This window comes from Cavia porcellus, unplaced genomic scaffold (assembly GCF_034190915.1).
Source record: "Cavia porcellus strain 051 isolate PalLab524CR breed Dunkin Hartley unplaced genomic scaffold, mCavPor4.1 scaffold_32, whole genome shotgun sequence".
Classification (NCBI taxonomy): Eukaryota; Metazoa; Chordata; class Mammalia; order Rodentia; family Caviidae; genus Cavia; species Cavia porcellus.
In genome coordinates this window covers 40,962,816-40,982,079 of record NW_026947515.1, presented here as the reverse complement: position 1 = coordinate 40,982,079, position 19,264 = coordinate 40,962,816, and the positions used below count along the sequence as shown (strand labels likewise).

Sequence of the window (19,264 nt, the reverse complement as noted above, 5' to 3'; positions counted from 1 at the left end):
GTCTAATTGCTCTGTCTAGTATTTCCAGTACCATATTAAATAGGAGCGGTGATAAGGGACATCCTTGTCTTGTGCCTGATTTTAAAATCAAGGCCTTCAATTTTTGGCCATTTAGTATGATACTGGCTGTTGGTTTGTCATAGATGGCCTTTATTATATTGAGGTAAAGACCATCTATTCCAATTTTCTGCAGGGTTCTTATCATGAATGAATGTTGGACCTTATCAAAAGCTTTTTCTGCATCTATAGAAATGATCATGTGGTTCTTACTTTTGGCTCTATTGATATGGCATATTACATTTATTGATTTATGTGTATTGAACCATCCCTGCATGCCTGAGATGAATCCCACTTGGTCATGGTGTATGATCTTCTTGATGATTTGCTGCATCCTATTTGCCAATATTTTATTGAGGATTTTTGCATCTGTGTTCATTAGGGAGATCGGTCTATAGTTCTCTTTTTTAGTTGGGTCTTTCTCAGTTTTTGGTACTAGAGTAATATTTGCTTCCAGGAATGACTTAGGAAGGATTGCTTCCCTTTCAATTTCATTGAATAGTTTGAGGAGTGTTGGCATTAGGTCTTCTTTGTATTTCTTGTAGAATTCTGCAGTGAATCCGTCTGGGCCTGGGCTCTTCTTTGTAGGTAAGGACTTAATTATGTTTTCGATTTTATTAATAGAAATTGGGTTATTCAGTAGTTTTACGTCTTCATGATCTAGCTTTGGTACTTTGTATGCTTCTAGGAATCTGTCCATTTCCTCTGTGTTATCAAACCTTTGAGAGTAGAGGTTTTCAAAATAGGTGTTGATGATTTTCTGTATTTCTATAGGGTCTGTAGTGATTTCTTCTCTTTCATTCCTTATTGCATGAATTTGAGCTTTTTCTTCCCTTTTTTAAATAAGGTTGACTAGGGGCTTATCAATTTTATTTATTCTTTCAAAGAACCAACTCTTTGACTCATTGATTTTTTGGATTTTTTTTTTAGTCTCTATTACATTGATTTCTGCTGATTTTTATAATTTCTTCTCTTCTTTTGGCTTTGGGCTTGACTTGCTCTTCTTTTTCTAGATGTTTGAGGTGTAACATCAGGTTATTTATTTGTATTCGTTCTGTTTTCCTGATGTGGGAACTCAGTGCTATAAATTTTCCTCTGAGGACAGCTTTCATTGCATCCCACAGATTCTGGTAAGTTGTATTTGTGTTTTCATTTTCTTGTAGGTAGTGTTTAATTTCTTCTTTGATTTACTCTGTGACCCACTGATTACTCAAGAGTGTGTTATTCAGTTTCCATGTGTTTGCGGGAATTTTGTAGTATCTTTTTATCATTAATTTCTAATTTCATAGCGCTATGGTCCAATAGCATGCAAGGGATGATTTCAACCCTTTTGCATTTATTTAGATATGTTTTGTGAATTAATATATGGTCTATTTTAGAAAATGACCCATGTACTGCTGAGAAGAATGTGTATTCTCTTGTTGTTGGGTGGAATACTCTGTATATGTCTATTAAGTCCATTTGTTCACAGGTGTGATTCAGTTCTTTTATTTCTTTGCTGATTTTCTGTCTGGTTGATCTGTTCATTGGTGTCAACGGTGTGTTAAGAACTCCTGTTAGAATTGTGTCACTGTTAACTTGGGTTTTCATTTCTGTTAGTACTTGTTTTATATAACTGGGTGCTCTGGAATTTGGTGCACATATATTTAAGATAGTTATCTCTTCGTCTTGGAGTTTTCCCCTAACCAGTATGTAGTGACCTTCTTTATCCTTTCTGATCATTATTGGCTTGAAGTTCACATTGTCTGCAAACAGGATAGCCACCCCTGCTTTTTTTGGTTTCCTGTTGCATGAAATATTGTTTTCCATCCTTTGACTTTCAGTCTGTGGGTATCCTTTTGGGTTAGATGGGTTTCTTGTAGATAGCATATGGTTGGATTTTGTTTCTTGATCCATTCTGCCAGTCTGTTTCTTTTAATTGGTGCATTGAGACCATTTACATTAATGGTTGTAACTGTTATATATTGGTTTATTGTTGACATGTTATCTTTCTGCTGTTGCATCTTTGTCTTTCAGTTCTGTTTACTTGTCTGCTTTGTTTAGTGGTTTTTTCCTAGATGCATCTAGGCTGTCTTTCAGTATTCTTTGCAGGGCTGGCTTAGTGATCACGTAGTTTTTCAGCTGTTCTTTGTCATGGAAGTATCTTATTTCTCCATCCATTTTGAAGGACAGTTTTGCAGGATACATCAGCATAGGTTGGAAATCATTTTCCTTTAGGATCTGAAATACTTCGCTCCATGCGCTTCTTGACTTTATTGTTTGTGCCGAGAAGTCTGCTGTAATTCTGATAGGTTTTCCTTTACAGGTGATCTGTCTTTTCTCTCTTACAGCTTTTAATATTCTATTCTTTTCTTTGATTTCTGGGATGGCCATTACTATGTGTCAGGGTGTAGTTTTATTTTGGTTATGGCTATTTGGAGTTCTATATGCCTCACTGATCTTGATATCAGTTTTCAGTCTCATGTTTGGGAAATGTTCAGCTATTACTTCTCTAAATATCCTCTTGACATCCTTTATGTTGTTCCCTTCTTTTTCATTTATCCCTATTAACCTTATGTTGTTCCTTTTTACATCATCTTGCAGGTGTTGAGTTGTTATTTCCTGATTTCTTGTTATTTTTAAAAGATCTTTCCTTTTCTGTTCACTGGCTGCAATCTTGTCTTCAAGGTCTGAAATTCTATCTTCATATTCATTGAGGCGGTTTTTACAATTTTCGGTGGAGCTTTTGAGGCATCTGCTTTATATATTCTGTTTGTTTCTTATATTGTTCATCCAGGGATTCTATCTTTTTGTTTATCTCCTCAAGTTTTTTAACTGTGTCTTCTTTAGATATGTTCAGCATCTCCTTCATTTCTTTTATCATTTCTTCTTTTACCTGGGAGATTATTTCTAGTTTAATTTCCTTTAAGGCTTCCGAGAGTTGCTTCTTTATTTCAGTTACTATTACTTCAGGTATGTGGCATATATTTTCTTCTATGCACATGGCTCCTAGGCTTTCTTGGGATGGGCTGGATGTTTGAGACTGCATTTTGGTCTTTTGTTTTGTCATTTTCCTATATTTTTGCCCTTCAAGTTTTGTTTCAAGTGAGGTAGAGAGGTCAGCCAGGCTGGGACAGAGGTCCCTGCTCCCTCCTTACTCACTGATTTTCACAGGAAGCCGGATCCTTGGCCCCAGGCAAAGAAAACAGTTCACTGGCCTAGGGCAGGGTTCCCTGCCTCTGCTGGTCTTACTGGACCAACGGGGTGCCGGAGGAGCCTGGCCTGCAGGCGAAGAGGAGAGTTCCATGCCTCCGCTGGACTTATGCAACCCACAGGCCGCAATGCACTCTTATTTGGACGGATTCACTTAATTGTTCTTTTGCTACTTATTGAAAATCTGCTATATGCTGGGGATTTAGGAATATAGTGATAAAGCAAAACAAAACAAAGTGAAACAAAACAAAATGCAGGCTTTCAAGAAACTTACAGTCCTAAGTGAAGGAGAAAGTTGATGAGGATCGTGGGAAGCAGGTAGGATTCTGTTGGAGGAGAGAGACAGCGAGAGCGAGAGTGAAGGGAAGGATATTTGATGGGATTTGTAGAACGAGCCAGTGCCTGGAGGGCAGGACATGGAAAAAGTGCCGTGTGATTTCAGTCAAAGATACTTACTGGTAACCAAGGACAAGGGAAAACTACAGGAGGAGGTACACAGTGCACCTGGGCTTGACTACACTCTCTTCCTGTGAGGATGATGCATGCCCTTTTTAAAATTTTTTATTGGTACCAGGGATCGAACTCATGACTGCGCGTTTGCAAGGCAGGTGCTTATGCCAATGAGCTAAATCCCCAGCCCCAATGCATGTCCTTTCGAGCAAGGAGGTAGAAGAAGGACAAATAAACAAGACGCAATGGAGCAAGAATTGAGACAACAGACAGCAAAGATGACTATGTCAAAACGTCAGGAAGTGATCCTGAGGCGAGGAAGTTATCCTCACCACTCAGCCATCTACAAAACCGAAAATATGTGACCCTGGCCTGTGTGCAACCTCATTTACAGGGTGGTTTTGACATTCCCCAACCATGAGCTTTGGCACGACATGCCCTCTAGAAACCTTGTATGGTCAAAAACTCCTCCTCCCGGCAGATGAACCAACTCGGGTGTTCGTTGTGCCATGACTCTGGCTAAGTCCCCCAAATGGATGCCCCTATAATCTCAGGGCCTTAACTAAAGACTCAATGCCAGCACTAGGGCCATGAGAGTTTCTCACTGGCTTCCCTCTCTATCTGCAGAGTGTGTTTCCTTTTGTTTCTAATAAATCTTACTCTTGTTACTCCTAAGTATCCTGCTCAAATCTGGGTTCAGGACACCAGGCACCTAGAAATGACTTCTCTAGCACCCTCCATCTGCTAACGGTTTAACATGGGCTTTGTGGTTTCCCACTTATACTCTAACCACAGAGCAGGAAACACACTGTTATGGATTGAGAACTGATGGTCAACTTAACGCCAGCTGGATTACATCAGCATGGCATTGAGCGAAGAGGCTCCACCTGAGGAAAGTTGCCAGGATAAATAGGTGGAGAAGAAGGGAGGTGTTGAGGGTTGAGGCATTAAGGGGGCATTGTGGGTTCTCTTTAAAGTTGCTGTCTGAGCTGTTGGTTCTCCTGGAGAAGCCTTGGTTCTCACATCAAGCATTGCTTCCTGGCTCCGGAGGGGAAGACATGTGCTGCTTGGTCTCCAGGATGAACTCGTCACGCTGCTTCCTGGCATGTACCCTACTGTGCTTGTCGGAGGAGGAGCTCGGGGCCTCCGTGTTGCTGAGGATGGCTGTGGTGCCTTTCAGGACAGCCCCGTTCTTTGTTGTGAGTGTGACTTCTCAGCTCCAGTATAGAACCCTCACCCCACCAGCACAGCTCCTTCATCCTGCTGGCATGGACTTTCTGGCTTCCACCGCTGACCCTTGGGTCTTCCCAGCACGGATCTGTAAAAGGGACTGGCATGAGTCCTTCTTGTGGACTCTGGGCCTCCAGGTGGATTTGTGGGAGGCATTGTCCTGAGCTCTGGGTTTTTATTTGGACTCATGTGGGACATTGCTGTGGGGTTTAGGCTCTTGACTAAATAATTTATGTCTTTAGTGTTGTGGATAGATTTCCTGCATTTTCCTGTGTTAACTTCCAGTGACCATTATAAAAATATTATAAACTCCATGTCTTGATCTGAATTCTTCTCCGTGTACAACCCCTGACTACAACACACACCTTCAGAAGCAGGACACATATTGAGAAGTGGGGTGCTCTTCAGAAGAGCGAAGGAAGCCTAGGGAGATAGGACCTCTGGGCCCAGCACCACTTCTGAGCCACTGGCCTTGGAGTCTGTTTCTAAACCCGTGTGGCCTTTGGCTTTTTCACGTGGAAGGGGAGGCAGGTCATCTTTCTCCACATCTCCTACGCTAATGGAGACACAGGGCGTTGAAGATGAGGAAGCCCTAGCTCCTGAATTGCAGTTTCTGGTTTAGTTGCTCATTTCTCCCACAGATTGTTAGTTCCCTGTGGGCAAGAGCTGTTTTATGACTGCCTGGCGCTTAGGAAGTGCTCAATTAATAAAGTTTGATGTCTGGGCAGCCAGCAGGAGGGCCCTTGAGGGGGTGAGAAAAGACACAGATGCTGCCTTTATTTCTCTCTGTGTGGAGGATTCCCTTTCTTCTTCTGCAAGGCAGCCCTGCACGGCTTGCACTGTCATGAACCCTTCTGTGGTCCTGTTACCTCCTCTGGCATCCGCACAAAAAAGAGCAAATTACACTGTGATCCGTGCTCCCAGCTGCCGGGGCTGGGTCTCTAACACACACTGTCTTGAAACTCTGGATTGCACATGATTGCAACATTTCATCTCCCAAATGAGGGAAAGGGATTTCTAGCCTTCTAATAAGCTAAATGGAGATGACTAATTAACCTAATTACTTTGGACTGTGTAGCAAAATGCAACTGTGCTAACTTGGCAACCGGGGTGGCCGTGAGGGGCCTTTTGAAAGGCTAACAAAGAAATTCATCCCAGATGAAATTTCCTAATGGAGAACAGTACGCGTTAGTACCTTAAAGTTCAACACTGAAAAAATTCTTACAAAGGATAATGATAAAAACCGAATTTTATCACAGAGTCCATTCATTTCCTGCTTATCAGTTACGTGGAGAAACAAGGCAATCAACCTTCATTAGCCAGAATGCTTTCAATTTTTTTTTTTTAACGTGTCCTATTCAATTGTACTTACTTTGTTTCTTCAGGCAAAAATCCAAGTGAACACTGTAAAAGGCTGTTTATCAAAGACTTCGATGATACGTACTGCATATTTCATTTGCTTTATGTGCACATATGATGGACTACCGAGCTTGATTTGATGGATCTGGACTTTGCTGCTCCACAAAACAAATGAGAAAGAGAGACAGAGAGACAGAGAGACAGAGAGACAGAGAGAGAGAGACAGACACACACACACAGAATTGATTCATTCATTTGCAGAAGATTTTGAAAGCCACATGAGCTAAGTCCACACACACACACACACACACACACACACCCAAAAAAGCAAAGCAAAAGCAAAGTCAACCAAGTAATCCATTTTGTAAAGATGAAAGAAATGGAATTGCACAATAGCTCTGAGTGGAGCTATATAAAGTGAGACCCTGTAAATCATACATTCTTCTTGACTTCTGTGGCAGAGTGTTTGTTGGGTAACAGAGAAAGCAGATGCCCAGTTGGGCAATTCCCAAAAGTTTGTCTTCAAGTGGACAAATTCTATCAGGCACAACCCTGTGTCGACCCCAACACGCATGCATCTTATAGCTGGGTAATTATATCAATCATAATTGTAATGAAGTGACTTGTGTCCCCTCTAAAATTACTTTGCAAAACAAACCTCTCGGGCCCGTGACTGTGACCTTACTTGGAAATAAAATGTTTTAGACACAATTTAAGATGAAGTCACTAGATTGGGCCCTATTCCAATATGACTAGTGCTTCATTAGCAAAGCAAAGACATAAGGAGTCCACAGCGGTGTGGAGGTGCTGACATCAGAGCCTGGGGTTTAGTTGACAGTCCTCAAGTCAAGGGACACTAGAATTGAAAAAGGCAAGGTTACATCTTCCCCAGAGTTTTCAGAGCAGGCCTTGGCTTTACTACCACATCAATTTCAGGGCTTTTCAGCTTCCCACACGTGAATCTTTTTAGCCACTCAGCTTGAAACACTTTGCTGTAGTACCTTAGGAGATAAACACAACCGCTATTGCCATTAGCAGCTTCCGGAACTGAATGCTGACTTTCTGTCTGACACAGCTGTGTGAGGTGCTGTCATGGCATCTCGTAGATAAGGAAAGACTCAGATGATCAAAATAACACAGCAGAGACCAGATACACGAACACTTCACCTTGAACCTAGGTACGTCTGACTCTAAAGCCTACATTAAATGGTTCTCTAATATTGCTGGGCGGCAACATATTCTCCATGAAGGCTTAAGACTGTAAGTCAAGCTTTGGGGCCCTAAAGCCCTAAACGAGCCTCCAGCCACGAGGGACTGCTGAGCGTTCGAAATGGAGTTAGTTTAATAGGGTGACTAAGTCTTTCCTTTTTTTTTTTCCCAATTAGAGCCTGTCTTAACCAGGCTGGTCTTGACCTCCTGAGCCCCAGTAATCCTCTGACCTCAGTCTCCTGAGACGCTGACACTATAGCCACATGCCTCCCTACCTGCCTCAGGGACTGAACTTTTAATTGCTATTAGTGTTAATGGTTTTAAAATTTAAGTGCAGAAACTGGAAGCTGTTCTAATAATTGGAAAACTTTCAAAGACTTTTAGGACAATGTAGGTAAAGGAATCCTTAGAAAAAAGTTAGAGCTGAAGCAACTCTACTGTTATCAGATATAAATACAAGTATTTCTGATGAAAATTTAACATCTGAATTCTGAATATATATATATATCCAGAAGTCCTTGGTTTCACTTTCAATACTGCATGAAATGAAAATGAAAACAAACAAAGCAAAGCAAAAACCTCACTAGATTTTGAGATTTCAGTGCAAAAATATAAAATACCTTAATCATATTTGTTACTGTTTGACTCATAAAAGGTACATATGCTAATGCTGTGCTTGTGCACCTGTCATGCTGTTTGGAGGTGGTGGAATCTTTGGAAAGCAGGGCCTAGAGGAAAGGACTTAGGTCACTGAGGATGTGGCTTCGCAGGGACTATTGAGGGACCCCAGCCCCTTCTCTCTGTCTCTCTCTCTCTCCCTTTTTCTCTGTCTCTGTCTGTCTTTCTCTCTGTCTCTGTCTCTGTCTCTCTCTCTCTCTCTCTCTCTCTCTCTCTCTCTCTCTCTCTCTCTCCTGATGGCCATAAGGTACACAGCTTCCCTTCATCACATGCCCCTGTCGGATATCATTATGTGTGGCCTCATCATAAGCTCTAAAGCAGTGGAGTCAGGCAACCATCCAGCTATGAACTGAAACTTCTGAGTCTGTAAACCAAAAGCACACCCTTCTTCCAATTAAATTGTTTATTTCAGTTATTGTGTCACAGGGGAAGAGAGATGCATAACCATAATTTTATAACAATTGCATATTGAAATGAAAATGTTTTCCCTGTGTTGAAGTAAGGAAATTTCTTATTTATCTTACTAAAATTACTTTTACTCGTCTCTCTTTATACATTTACTGTGGCTACTAGGATGTTTAAAATAAAACATGTGACTTGCACATATTTCTCTTGGACAGGACTATACCAGAGTGCATCTATTTACTCATATTTTTAGGAGGTCCAGGAAACTTGAAGATATTCCAGATCTCTGCATTCATTATAATTACTAGGTATTTTGTAAATGTGTGGTTTTGGTTGCTGTTTTGTGTGAAATCCTTTCTTGTTTCTTTCCTAATATTTATTTTTCTTCTTATTCACTAGATTAGGCCAGAATGATGAATAAAATTAAACTAAAATCAAATTATATCTCTATTATTATTTAAATCAGAGCTCTGTAAACTCCAGCTTTCAGGCCCAACCTAGCCTGTCACTTATTTACACAAATAAAATTTTATGAGCATTCAACCATATGCATCGATACATGTGGCATTATGATGGTTCAGTAGTTGATTAAAAACAGTATTAACTATGTGACCCATTAGAGAAAAAAATTTGATGATCTCTGACTTAGATATAGTTCTATATTTGATTAAAAGTATATCTACAGACTCTGAAAAGGAAATTTTGAGTAACAGTAGCATTAGTGGAATTAAACTAGAATTCCTTAAGATGACTTCTTTTAAAGGAAACAGCATGCAGGCAAATGATTTAAGTTTTGGATTTTTGTTATAAAGTAAATCAGCTTGAATTAATCTCAAGGGAATTATAGTAAGTAAACAGGCCAATTCCAGAAGGTTTTATTTGAATAACATCCTCGAGATGAAAATATTACACGACAGAGGAGAGATTAGTGCTTGGGTAGTATTAGGAATCAGAGAGGACAATGTGAGCATAAAAGACAAACATTAGAAATCTTTGTAATGCTATAACTTTTTAATCTTGACTGTGGTAGTGATTACACAAATCTAGACATGCAATAAAATGAAATATACATGCATACACACGAATGCATGTAAAAGTAAAATTAGAATAAAATGGATGGAATATATCAATATAAACCTCTCAAACATGCTAATATAATACAGTATTTAAGATATTAGCATCATACAGAAAGGAAAATGTGACATCTCTCTATTTCTTACAATTGCCTGTGTATATAAAATGACCTCAGCATTTAAAACAGGGAAAGAGCTGGGTGTGGTGGCTCATGCCAGCACTCAAGAGGCTGAAGCAGGAGGATCACTGTGAGTTTGAGGCCAGCCTGGGCTACAAAGTGAGTTCAAGGCCAGCTTGCACTACATAGTAAGACCGTGTCTCAAACAACAACAAGAACTCCAGAGTAAGAAACAGATAAAGCCACCCAAATATATATCTATATGTTTATCTGTGTGCTATTAAACATCTGTGAAATGCAGCAAACATAGAAAATCATGCATAGGACTTAGAGTGTTGCAGTTGCTAGCACAAGGGTCCCATTTAGGTGTGGATGGAGAGTGTCCACGTGGACTGTCCGGATCTGGGACTTACCCCGCCCTCTGATCTTGCTAGTTATCACATCAGGCTCCCAGCACGTGGGCATAGCTTACATGAAGGGACTTTCTAGTTTATGACCTTTTCAACATTCACAGAATTCCAACATGCCACACAACATGGAAGGAAAATGTGCTTTGCTACCCAACACACAGCAAATGTGTGTGCTGAATGGGCTCCTCATAAGTGGATGGCCTCAGTTTCCTTATAGGTCAAATGGGAACAAATTATGCCTATGGCCTAGATAGATGGACACGAGGATGAAGTCAGTGTACTTCTGAGGCAATCAGTACACGAGCATCCCAGGCTGGAACACAGGTCCTGGTCAGAGATTTCCTGGACATAGCCTGTGACCTGTTCCTTCTCTGGAAAGTTCTGGCAGCATCTCCATAGCAGCCTTGGGGAATCACCAACGAGCCCATGTTCCACCCCTCATCCCTGGCACAAAAAAGCTCAGATAATGAGGAAAAGCTTCCAGACCCTTTCTGTTCCTCCCAGGCTGGAGGCAGAGTCCTCAGGCTGCAGAATGCACCTGCTCCCTGTCTGCAGCCGCAGGAAGGGTGAGCTCCCTGGGAGGTTCAGGGAGAAGGATGTGCCCTTGTGCAGCACAGCTCCAGGCTTGAGCTCCAAAAGAGAGTCCCTCTGATGCTGTGAGGACAAGGGACAAGGAAAAACTCTACGAGCTGAGAACCTTACCTTTTTCTAGGGCTCACTACTGACCTTGATGCCTCCCCAGGCCTGATGGGAGAGGAACTCCACTGGGCTGAGTGTGTCTGTCTGCACTGGAGACCGAAGCAAGAAATCCAATTCTGTTGCATTGACCTCTTGGTTCACAAGGAGAATCTGTAATGTGGAGAATCAACAGTTTCTTTAGTTTCTGTGGCCCACAGGGTTCGGGGTAGCCTCAGTATTGTCATCCAGGGAATTATTGCTGGCTCTGGCATTAGAACTTGCCCATGAATTTTGGTTGTTTAAAGAGGATGGGATGAAGAAAGTATGCATTTATGCAAAATATTTCGCATATGTTCGCCCCAAATATCAGAGTGATTTAAGCGCCCACAATGAATGACTATATATCTTGTTTAGCAAGAATTTGTTATTTATCCACCACAAATGCCACTGAATATATGCCTGCAATTCAACTGAGCATATGACATATAGAAATGACATGATTTGAGGAAAATGTCAAAGCAACAGAAGAATGTATGCAAAACAGAAATACATGCATGAATCAGTGATGTGGAAGAGCTTCTCTTTCATATTACTAATGATGATTTTTATCAATGATATGACAGGAAGTGACCAGCAAGCCGGTGGGAGGGAGGGATTAGTTTGACTAAACTTTTTGTAAGTTCTTTTGAATTGAGTCACGGAGAAACTGCTGCTGGGAACTTTCAGACAGGAAGTGGGGATTTCCCAGGGAGGGAGAGATGGATAATGCAGAGGTTTGGAAGGAGGATTAAAAAGGTGTGTATAAAAACAGAAAAGCCAGGGGCTGGGGATTTAGCTCAGCGGCATAAGCGCCTGCCTTGCAAGCAGGCAGTCGTGAGTTCAATCCCTGGTACCGATAAAAAGGAAAAAGACAAAAACAAAAACAAAAACAAAAAAAAATCAAAAAACAAAAAACAAAAAAACCAGAAAAGCCTTGGGCTTGACTAGAGGTATGATTCCATGAGAGGCGGGGACCCAAGGTTTTCGAGAAGACCAAGCTGTTGTCTGGCCTGGGGCTGGAAATACAGAGGATTAGGGGAACAGGTGTGTTAGAAGCTCATTGTAAGGTGGTTTTATGAACATGCAAAAAGAGGCCACACAAACTAATGACAGAATGTCTGACTTTAGAATTGGTAGGAGACTTTGAGATAATCTAGTCTGTAATAACATCATATTTGTTGAAAAAAATCCCAATTCTAAATGACTATGAGGATCACATAAGAAAGTAAATTTTCGATACTGAGATTAAATGCAAGACCTTAAAGATGTTTGATGTTCACTAGTTTTGAGAACCAAAGGTGTGGAAAATGTTCTAAGGAGATTCACCTATAGCAAGCTCTCTGTGATTTCTTTTTTCTTTCTTTCTTTTTTGTCTTTTTGAGACAGGGTCTCATAATGTGGTTCAGGCTGGCCTTGGGCTCATTTTGTAGCCCAGGCTGGTCTCAGTCTTGCAACGATCCACCTGCCTCAGCCTCCCAAGTGCTGGGATTACAGCAGTGCACCACCACGCCCGGCTCTGGAACTAAAATTCTTACGGTATCTGCAAAGCATCTCACTGTTGTTGTGACCACCTAGTATCATGTTCAGTCCAATTTTGATTGCCTTGTAGCAGCTGCTGGAGGAATATATTGAGAAGGTTCTTACATCACCAGGATCAGCAAGAAAAAGTACCAAGACCGATTAAGTATGTCCTCTCTGTGGATGGCTCTATGGTGGGTTAGCATGCATGCACCGTACTGGACCTTTGGCCTGATGCCTCTGCCTACACACAGCCTAGACTTTAGGAAGTGATATTAAAAGACAAGTTGCTTTAATGCTTGCTGATTGGATACCCAAAATGAACAGTCTTTGGAAACTTTTTCAATTCACTTTTACCTGAAAGGTAAGCTGAGTCAGGTAGGTCAGCTTATCACATTCGAAGAGCCCACGGGTGGTGTACTGATACACACAGAAGGTTATGCTATCTATTAAGTTGTTCACGCGCTCCCTGAGGCTCTCATCGGGTGTAGCTCTCTCCACAGCCTTCTGGAAGACGATGCTGAAGGCCTGAGGACAGAAAGTGACACACTGGAATGAACTCTCTTTGTACAGATGAGTAATCTTACCTGTGAAGAATATTATAATTTGCCAGGCCCCCCCATAGAAGGTATTCTACCAAGACAAGACCAATGGAACAAGACATGTTTTTAGTGCTTGGTTTGTTCATGTGCAATATTATATTGCTACAGGGCTGCTATGGTTTGAACACAATCTGTTCCCTCCAAAATTCATATTGGAGTTTTATTCCTATTGTAGGACATTTGGAGGGTGAACCCAATTCAGCTAGAAGGTCCAGAGCTGCAGCCTTTTGGAGCTTATTAAAATTAGATACAGGAATCAGGGTGGGGCACCTATGATTGAATGCTGGTGAGTTTAGAAGGAGAGAGACAGTAACACACACACTTATTTCTCATCTCTCTCCATGTGATGCCCTGGACATCTCCGGACTCTGCCAGGAAGCAACAAGGTCATCTCCAGATGCCACCTCTTGACCTTGGACCAAGAACTGTGAGCTGAAATAAATCTCTGTTCTTTAAAAGTTATCAGGTCTTTAGTATTGTGTTATTAGCAAAGGAAATGGTATAATTCAGGGGGGACAGAGAAGAGCCTATAGTTTTGATAAGTGAAAAGCAAATATCCAGTGGCCAGCTATTTAAATTGAGTAGGTTTTGTCGGATGACTACTGGAAGACAAAGGTATCAGTCTTCACCAGTTGGAGTTAAGGATGCTACCTGGTAGGTGATCAAATTCCATGTTCTATATAAGATTGTTGCTAAAGGTGACCCTTGCATGCAGAAGGCATTGAGAACATTTTTTACTTAATGACTTTTCTCTTTGGTAATAAGAATCTCCAGTGTTAATCTTTTCTCTTAGCTGAGCAGTTGTTGGATGGGTCCTTGAAACCACCCCTTTTCTCATGGACACTCCTGCAGTGGTGGGGGAACTGAATCAGGTTTCTCTCCCGAACTACATAGCATGGGTATGCTTTGAAATAATAATTGTGCGAGTCAATTTTCTATTGTTTTAAATTCAACTAAAGACGATTTGCAAAATTAAATATCTGGAATGCTATATTTTAAATGTGATATAGATGGAATAAATCACCAAAGAAAATAAAAGCTGGGTAAAATTGGACTTTTAAATTCTTGGCTATGCAGATTTACAGTCTTTCTCCTTTTGTGGCTTAAGGAAGACTAAGAAAAACAGGAAGAGGAGAGGGGAGGAGAAAAAGTAGAGGGCATAGAAGAGGACGAAGAGACCTAAGTCTTCCTAACGTCTCATATTTAAATCTCAGTGAAAGTCATATTAGATTTATATCTCTACATTTGTAAATAGGGTAAACTGTGGTTGGCTTTCTGCATTTTCCAGTTTCACAGTGTTCTTTGTTAACAAAACCTGCAGAAGAATTTTTCCTTCATTTAGTTTTGATGATCTCAGCAAAAGCTTCTACCCATGTGCAGGCTAATCCATTACCACGTTCACCCTCACGTGGCAGGTTGTAGATGAAGTAATACTTTGTGGAGCTGATAACGTGCCTCAGGCGCACACAGAGAACCTGAGAAGCTTCCACTTGCAAACTTGAGGTAGGGTGTGTAGCTTTTTCTGAGCGATCAGTACAGCGTAGTAGTGAGGACCATAGTTTTCCTGCTCCATCCTGAGAAGCACCTCCCTGGTCCTCTCACTTCTGGCCTGTGAACAGCTCTGGTGCTGGGCCTGGTGCTCTCTGGGCCTTAGCTTGTTCCAGAAGTTGTCTTCTGCCCACACAGTTTAGTGATTGACTCAAGCTACTCTGTAGACACCAATCAGCTTTGGGGCCCATCATCCACTGCCTACTGAATTGGGCATTTTTATCTTTTCTCTTATATGAAATTACATGAACAGACTAAAGCAGGGGCCAGGCCCTCTCTTATACTCCGCTGAGCTTAGCTCAGCTCTTCACAGATGACGGGCACTCAAAATATTTGTGGAATGAATGACTATGTCCTTCTAACGCTTGAAAGAGCCTAGGAAAAGTATAAGAGGGTCTAGATCAAGGCCCTTAAATTCAGATACCTTCAGGAGCCAAATGCATGAGACCAAACAAGAGGGGTGACGCAGAGGGCATGCACCCGCCTCCGGGCAACAGCCTGTGCTGCGGTGAGCTCACACCATGTGGGGCTGAGTACAGGATTGCCAATCTTCCACATTTTTAACAGAGCCACAAATTGGGATCTGGGTGAACTGCCTTTAAATTATTACTGTTGCTTTTGCAGTTCTGGGTCTTGAACCCAGGCTGGATGAATGCTTAGCAGGTACACCACCACCAAGCTCCAGCCTATTTCTCTGTATTCTTAAATGCTGGTAACTAATTAAAGTGTTTGAAAAGCCCTCTGAGGATCAAAGAGAACCGATCAACACGACCTGCAGCCTGTAGTCTGAGGCCAGTGATCTGTGTTCTGTTTCTCTGTCTCTCTGGTGGCTTTCTCTTCCATCTCTTTGGGAAACGGTGTTCCTGCTGCCTCATCTCTCTGCAGGGTCACACAGCAGCAAAGCAGGACCTCCCATCAATCCGCAGGAGACCCCAGTGAGGTGCCTGCTTACTCAGGGTACCACGTGTGTGCCTCCCTAACCCTCTCCTAGCTTTTGGCTGAGTTTGGAAGAAAAGTTAACAATTACCTAAGTTCCATCTTAATCACGTGATGAATTTTAAATTCATTTAAAACACAGACCTTGAAGAGTTTTTGCTTGTATAAGAACAAATATACCTATAGGAATACATCCTTGTTGAAAATACACTAAAGCTGGGACATAGACCTCTCTGGGGTTTTCATGCTGAGACTAGCCTTTCTTTCTCTGCTAGAAAACGGACTTGTAAAACCCAACCTCAGACAAAAGACAATACTAGAACACTGTAGTGAACAGTTTTTCTTTTTCCCTCCAAATCAATGCATTGTTTCTTTGGCATCTTGGAAGATCTTTCTCTTTGATACTTTCATTAAGCAATAAATATGCTTTCAACTATTGTGATGGTTTGGATGGAGAATAGCTCTCACAGGCTTTGTGAGCTCACTGGCAGGGCGTGTGGAGGACTGTACGGCGCAGCTGACTTGCTGTTAGGTGGCAGGGTCTGCTCGGACGAGGCGGGTCCCTGAGGTGTAACCCAGAAGGGGATCTCTCCCTCCCCAGCACCTCTGTTCTCTCTGCTTCCTGGGTGCCATGAAGTGAGCAGCCTTCCTCTGTGGCATGCCATGCCACTTCTGCATTGGAGCCAGGGGACCAGGTCTACATCTGTGAGCCCAAACAAACCTCTCCTCCTTTATGTTTCTGGTTTCGGGTACTGAATCTCAGCAGTGAGTAATACATCTCGGCAACAAGAAATGTGACTAACATGACAATCAAGTTGGTCAACCAACAGTTGTTACTGGCAATTCTGCGTCTTCTTCTTGGTACTGGGAATTGAATGCAGGGCCTTGTGGGTGCCAAATAAGAGCTCTACCACTGAGCTTTCTCCTCAGCCATTTTATTTTATTTGAGACCGGATGTTGCTTAGTCACCCATGCTGGCCTTAGATTTTCAATCCTCCTACCTCAGCGCTGAGTAGGTGGGTAACAGGCTTATGCCCCATACCTGGTACTGGTAATTTTTAGTAACTACATGGGGACCCAAAAGCTACCTCTTCCTCCTTTCCTCCCAGTAATAGAGATGGAACCCATTACTTTGCACTGAGCTGTCTCCCTAGCCACCGCCCCCACCTCCACCTCCTCCTCCCATTTGTCTTGCCCAGGCTAGCCTTGAATTTGCAGTCCTCTTGCTTGAGGTCTTCAGATTATAGGCATGTGCCACCATGCCTGGCTCCATTTCTCCTTTATAAAAAATAGTGTTTCTGTGCTTCTTGTATCAGGAAACCATTTATGCAAAATAACAGACATAGTTTCTTCAGATTTCTTGTTTTCAGGAAGAGTCATGGCGGTAGGTTTCTGATACATACTTGTAGTCAATTCTAACCACTTTTGGAACTAGGAAGGTGATCCAGAGTCATAAAACTGATGCTAACTTTTATATGGTACTTTTATAAACAACATACGTTATCTGATAATTTTTTTATGTTGCCATACTCTGAATATAAGACCAAGTATTGTATTTTAAAAATTAAAAAAAATAAAGTGCTGTATTTCAAACACAGAGAACACCCAAATGTCAGAGACACTGCATGAAGGGAAAGGAATTGAGAAAGGGTGAAATGCCATCTCCGGTGACATGAACTGCAGTTCTCAGCAGGCTTCTCGGTTCTCCACCGCTCTGTGCCATCCCCACCTCAACTGCCTTGTGGTGATTTAGCTGGAAACATTTCACAGAACTGCGATGTGTGCTGTGATCTATCTCTCTCTCTGTAAAATCTCTGTGTGTCTTTGTACATTTTCTCTCTGTCTTCTGTCTCTTCATATATGCTCATGCCCTCTCTGTTCACTGGGTCAGACCAATGACATTGTTCCACAATGCTTCATCGTGTGTTAATGCCTCTTTAATTGTGGTCTTTTGATAAATGTGCCAGGGGACAAAGATGTGCTTTCAGAGATTCACTTAAAATGTACAGGTCTATTTTTTTTTCATGAGTCAGATAAGTTTAGTCAGCACTTACAATTTGCTAACAACTTTGCTTTTAGGAATATTTCAGCTTTGGGGATATTAGGCTAATAAGGAAAGTAATTTAAAGTTGGCCTATTATGATTGCCTGAGTTGGAATGCATAAAGAGATTATTATATTGTAAGCTCTTTTGGGACAGGAATCATGTCTTATTTTTTTTAGTAGCTTCTTCCACACATCCAGAATGCACAATACCTGTCACACTGCATGTGCTGGGGCTCATGGCTTCCCTGTCGGTTTCATGGGTTCCATAAGACCCAATGAAGAGAGAAGAACTGTGGTTATTCATCCAAGGCCAAGGGTATCGCTCTTTGGCTTTGATCTCTAAGACCTGCCAAAGCTAATAAAGTAAGTCCTCAAGGACTGTTGCATTGGCAATATTATGCTGCTTTACCATAATCATGTGCAAACCCTCAGATGTCAGTCAATGTCAGTCACCTTAAGGGAGAACTGATACATGGGGTGAATTTTGCTGAGGTCGTTCATGATGAAGTAGAGGAGAGAAGCCCGAGCGGCTGCTGGCCGGTAGTGTTCTCGAGCCTCATTGATTTTTACTTCAGTCACCTTGGCCTCCTGGACCTGTTGGGAAGCAAAAAAGAGAAGTCGATTGTTGGAACCAGTCAGAGCTTCCATAGAATCAGTTTGGCCATTCTGTGTGAGTAAAAACGTGTCGTGTATAGGGTGGAGTGAATTAGGATGGGAATAGTGGGTACAGGGTCGAAAAGCCACTGTACCATTTGTTCATTAACAAGATGAATGAAAAAGAATGAATGAAAAACACATCTCATTCAGAAGGTGTCAGTTCTAGTTGGGAAGTGTGGATCATGCAGGTCTCTAAGCTCCATCTTTAACAAGATGATTTCCTGGAGGTGCAAATCAATCCAATCTATCTATCTGTCTATCTATCTATTATCTATCTATCTATCTATCTATCTATCTATCTATCTATCATCTATCTATCTATCTATCTTCCATAATAAACTGGAGTAACAAACAGTGAAAGAAGCAATATAATTTTCTTTGGAAAACTTTTATGAAGTAGTTTTATGTGTAAATTCACAAAAAATTCTTTCCACGGAATATTTCATTTTCAGAAAATATAAATAAAAATAAAAAAGAGATCTGAGCATCAGGAAGAGGGATTTCTATAAGAATATGTCACTGAATACAAACCTTAGTATTTTATTCTCTGTCTTCAGACTCCAACACAGAATAAAATACTGATAACCTGTGGGAGTCCCCCAAGAAAAAGCCATGAGCTCTACTGAAGATATTCTCACAATGAAGAAACTTCAGGAAGAAGAATCACCAAAGGGGACAATTAGCACATCTCTTCCAAAGCAAGCAAGCAAGCAAACATAGAAACAAACCACTTGCAAAATTCCAGCAGGGTTTGCATCCTAAGACTTGAAGATGTCTGAATGATATGAAAGAGGACACATGCTGTATATTCTTGCTTGATTTTTTCCAATGTACATTTCTACTTTTTTAAAGCTAAAATTTGAATCTCTTGAAAGAAGGGGGCGGAGGAGTCATCAGTGGAGGTTGGGAAGGACGGCAGGGAGGGGACAGGAATGTTAAGAGCAGCAGATACGAAAGGAAACACAGAACAAGGACATCATCAAAAAGAACAGGCACATCTGAAGAAACTGACTAGACCTTTTACAAATAGTGGCTCAGTTACAGAAATTAAAATTTACA

General features: G+C 41.5%; 1 protein-coding gene across 2 annotated transcripts in view; it reads right to left on the bottom strand.

The window, feature by feature from the left end:
- Positions 1 to 19,264, bottom strand: part of Dnah9 (dynein axonemal heavy chain 9) — a 365,933-nt gene that overhangs the window by 58,275 nt on the left and 288,394 nt on the right. For both annotated transcript variants that reach the window (XM_063242417.1, XM_063242418.1), the window contains exons 57-59: positions 18,002 to 18,142; positions 12,775 to 12,945; positions 10,909 to 11,031 (exon numbers count right to left, since the gene is read on the bottom strand). In XM_063242417.1, coding sequence (XP_063098487.1) covers positions 10,909 to 11,031; positions 12,775 to 12,945; positions 18,002 to 18,142 — 435 coding nt within the window. The remainder of the gene's footprint in view (positions 1 to 10,908; positions 11,032 to 12,774; positions 12,946 to 18,001; positions 18,143 to 19,264) is intronic.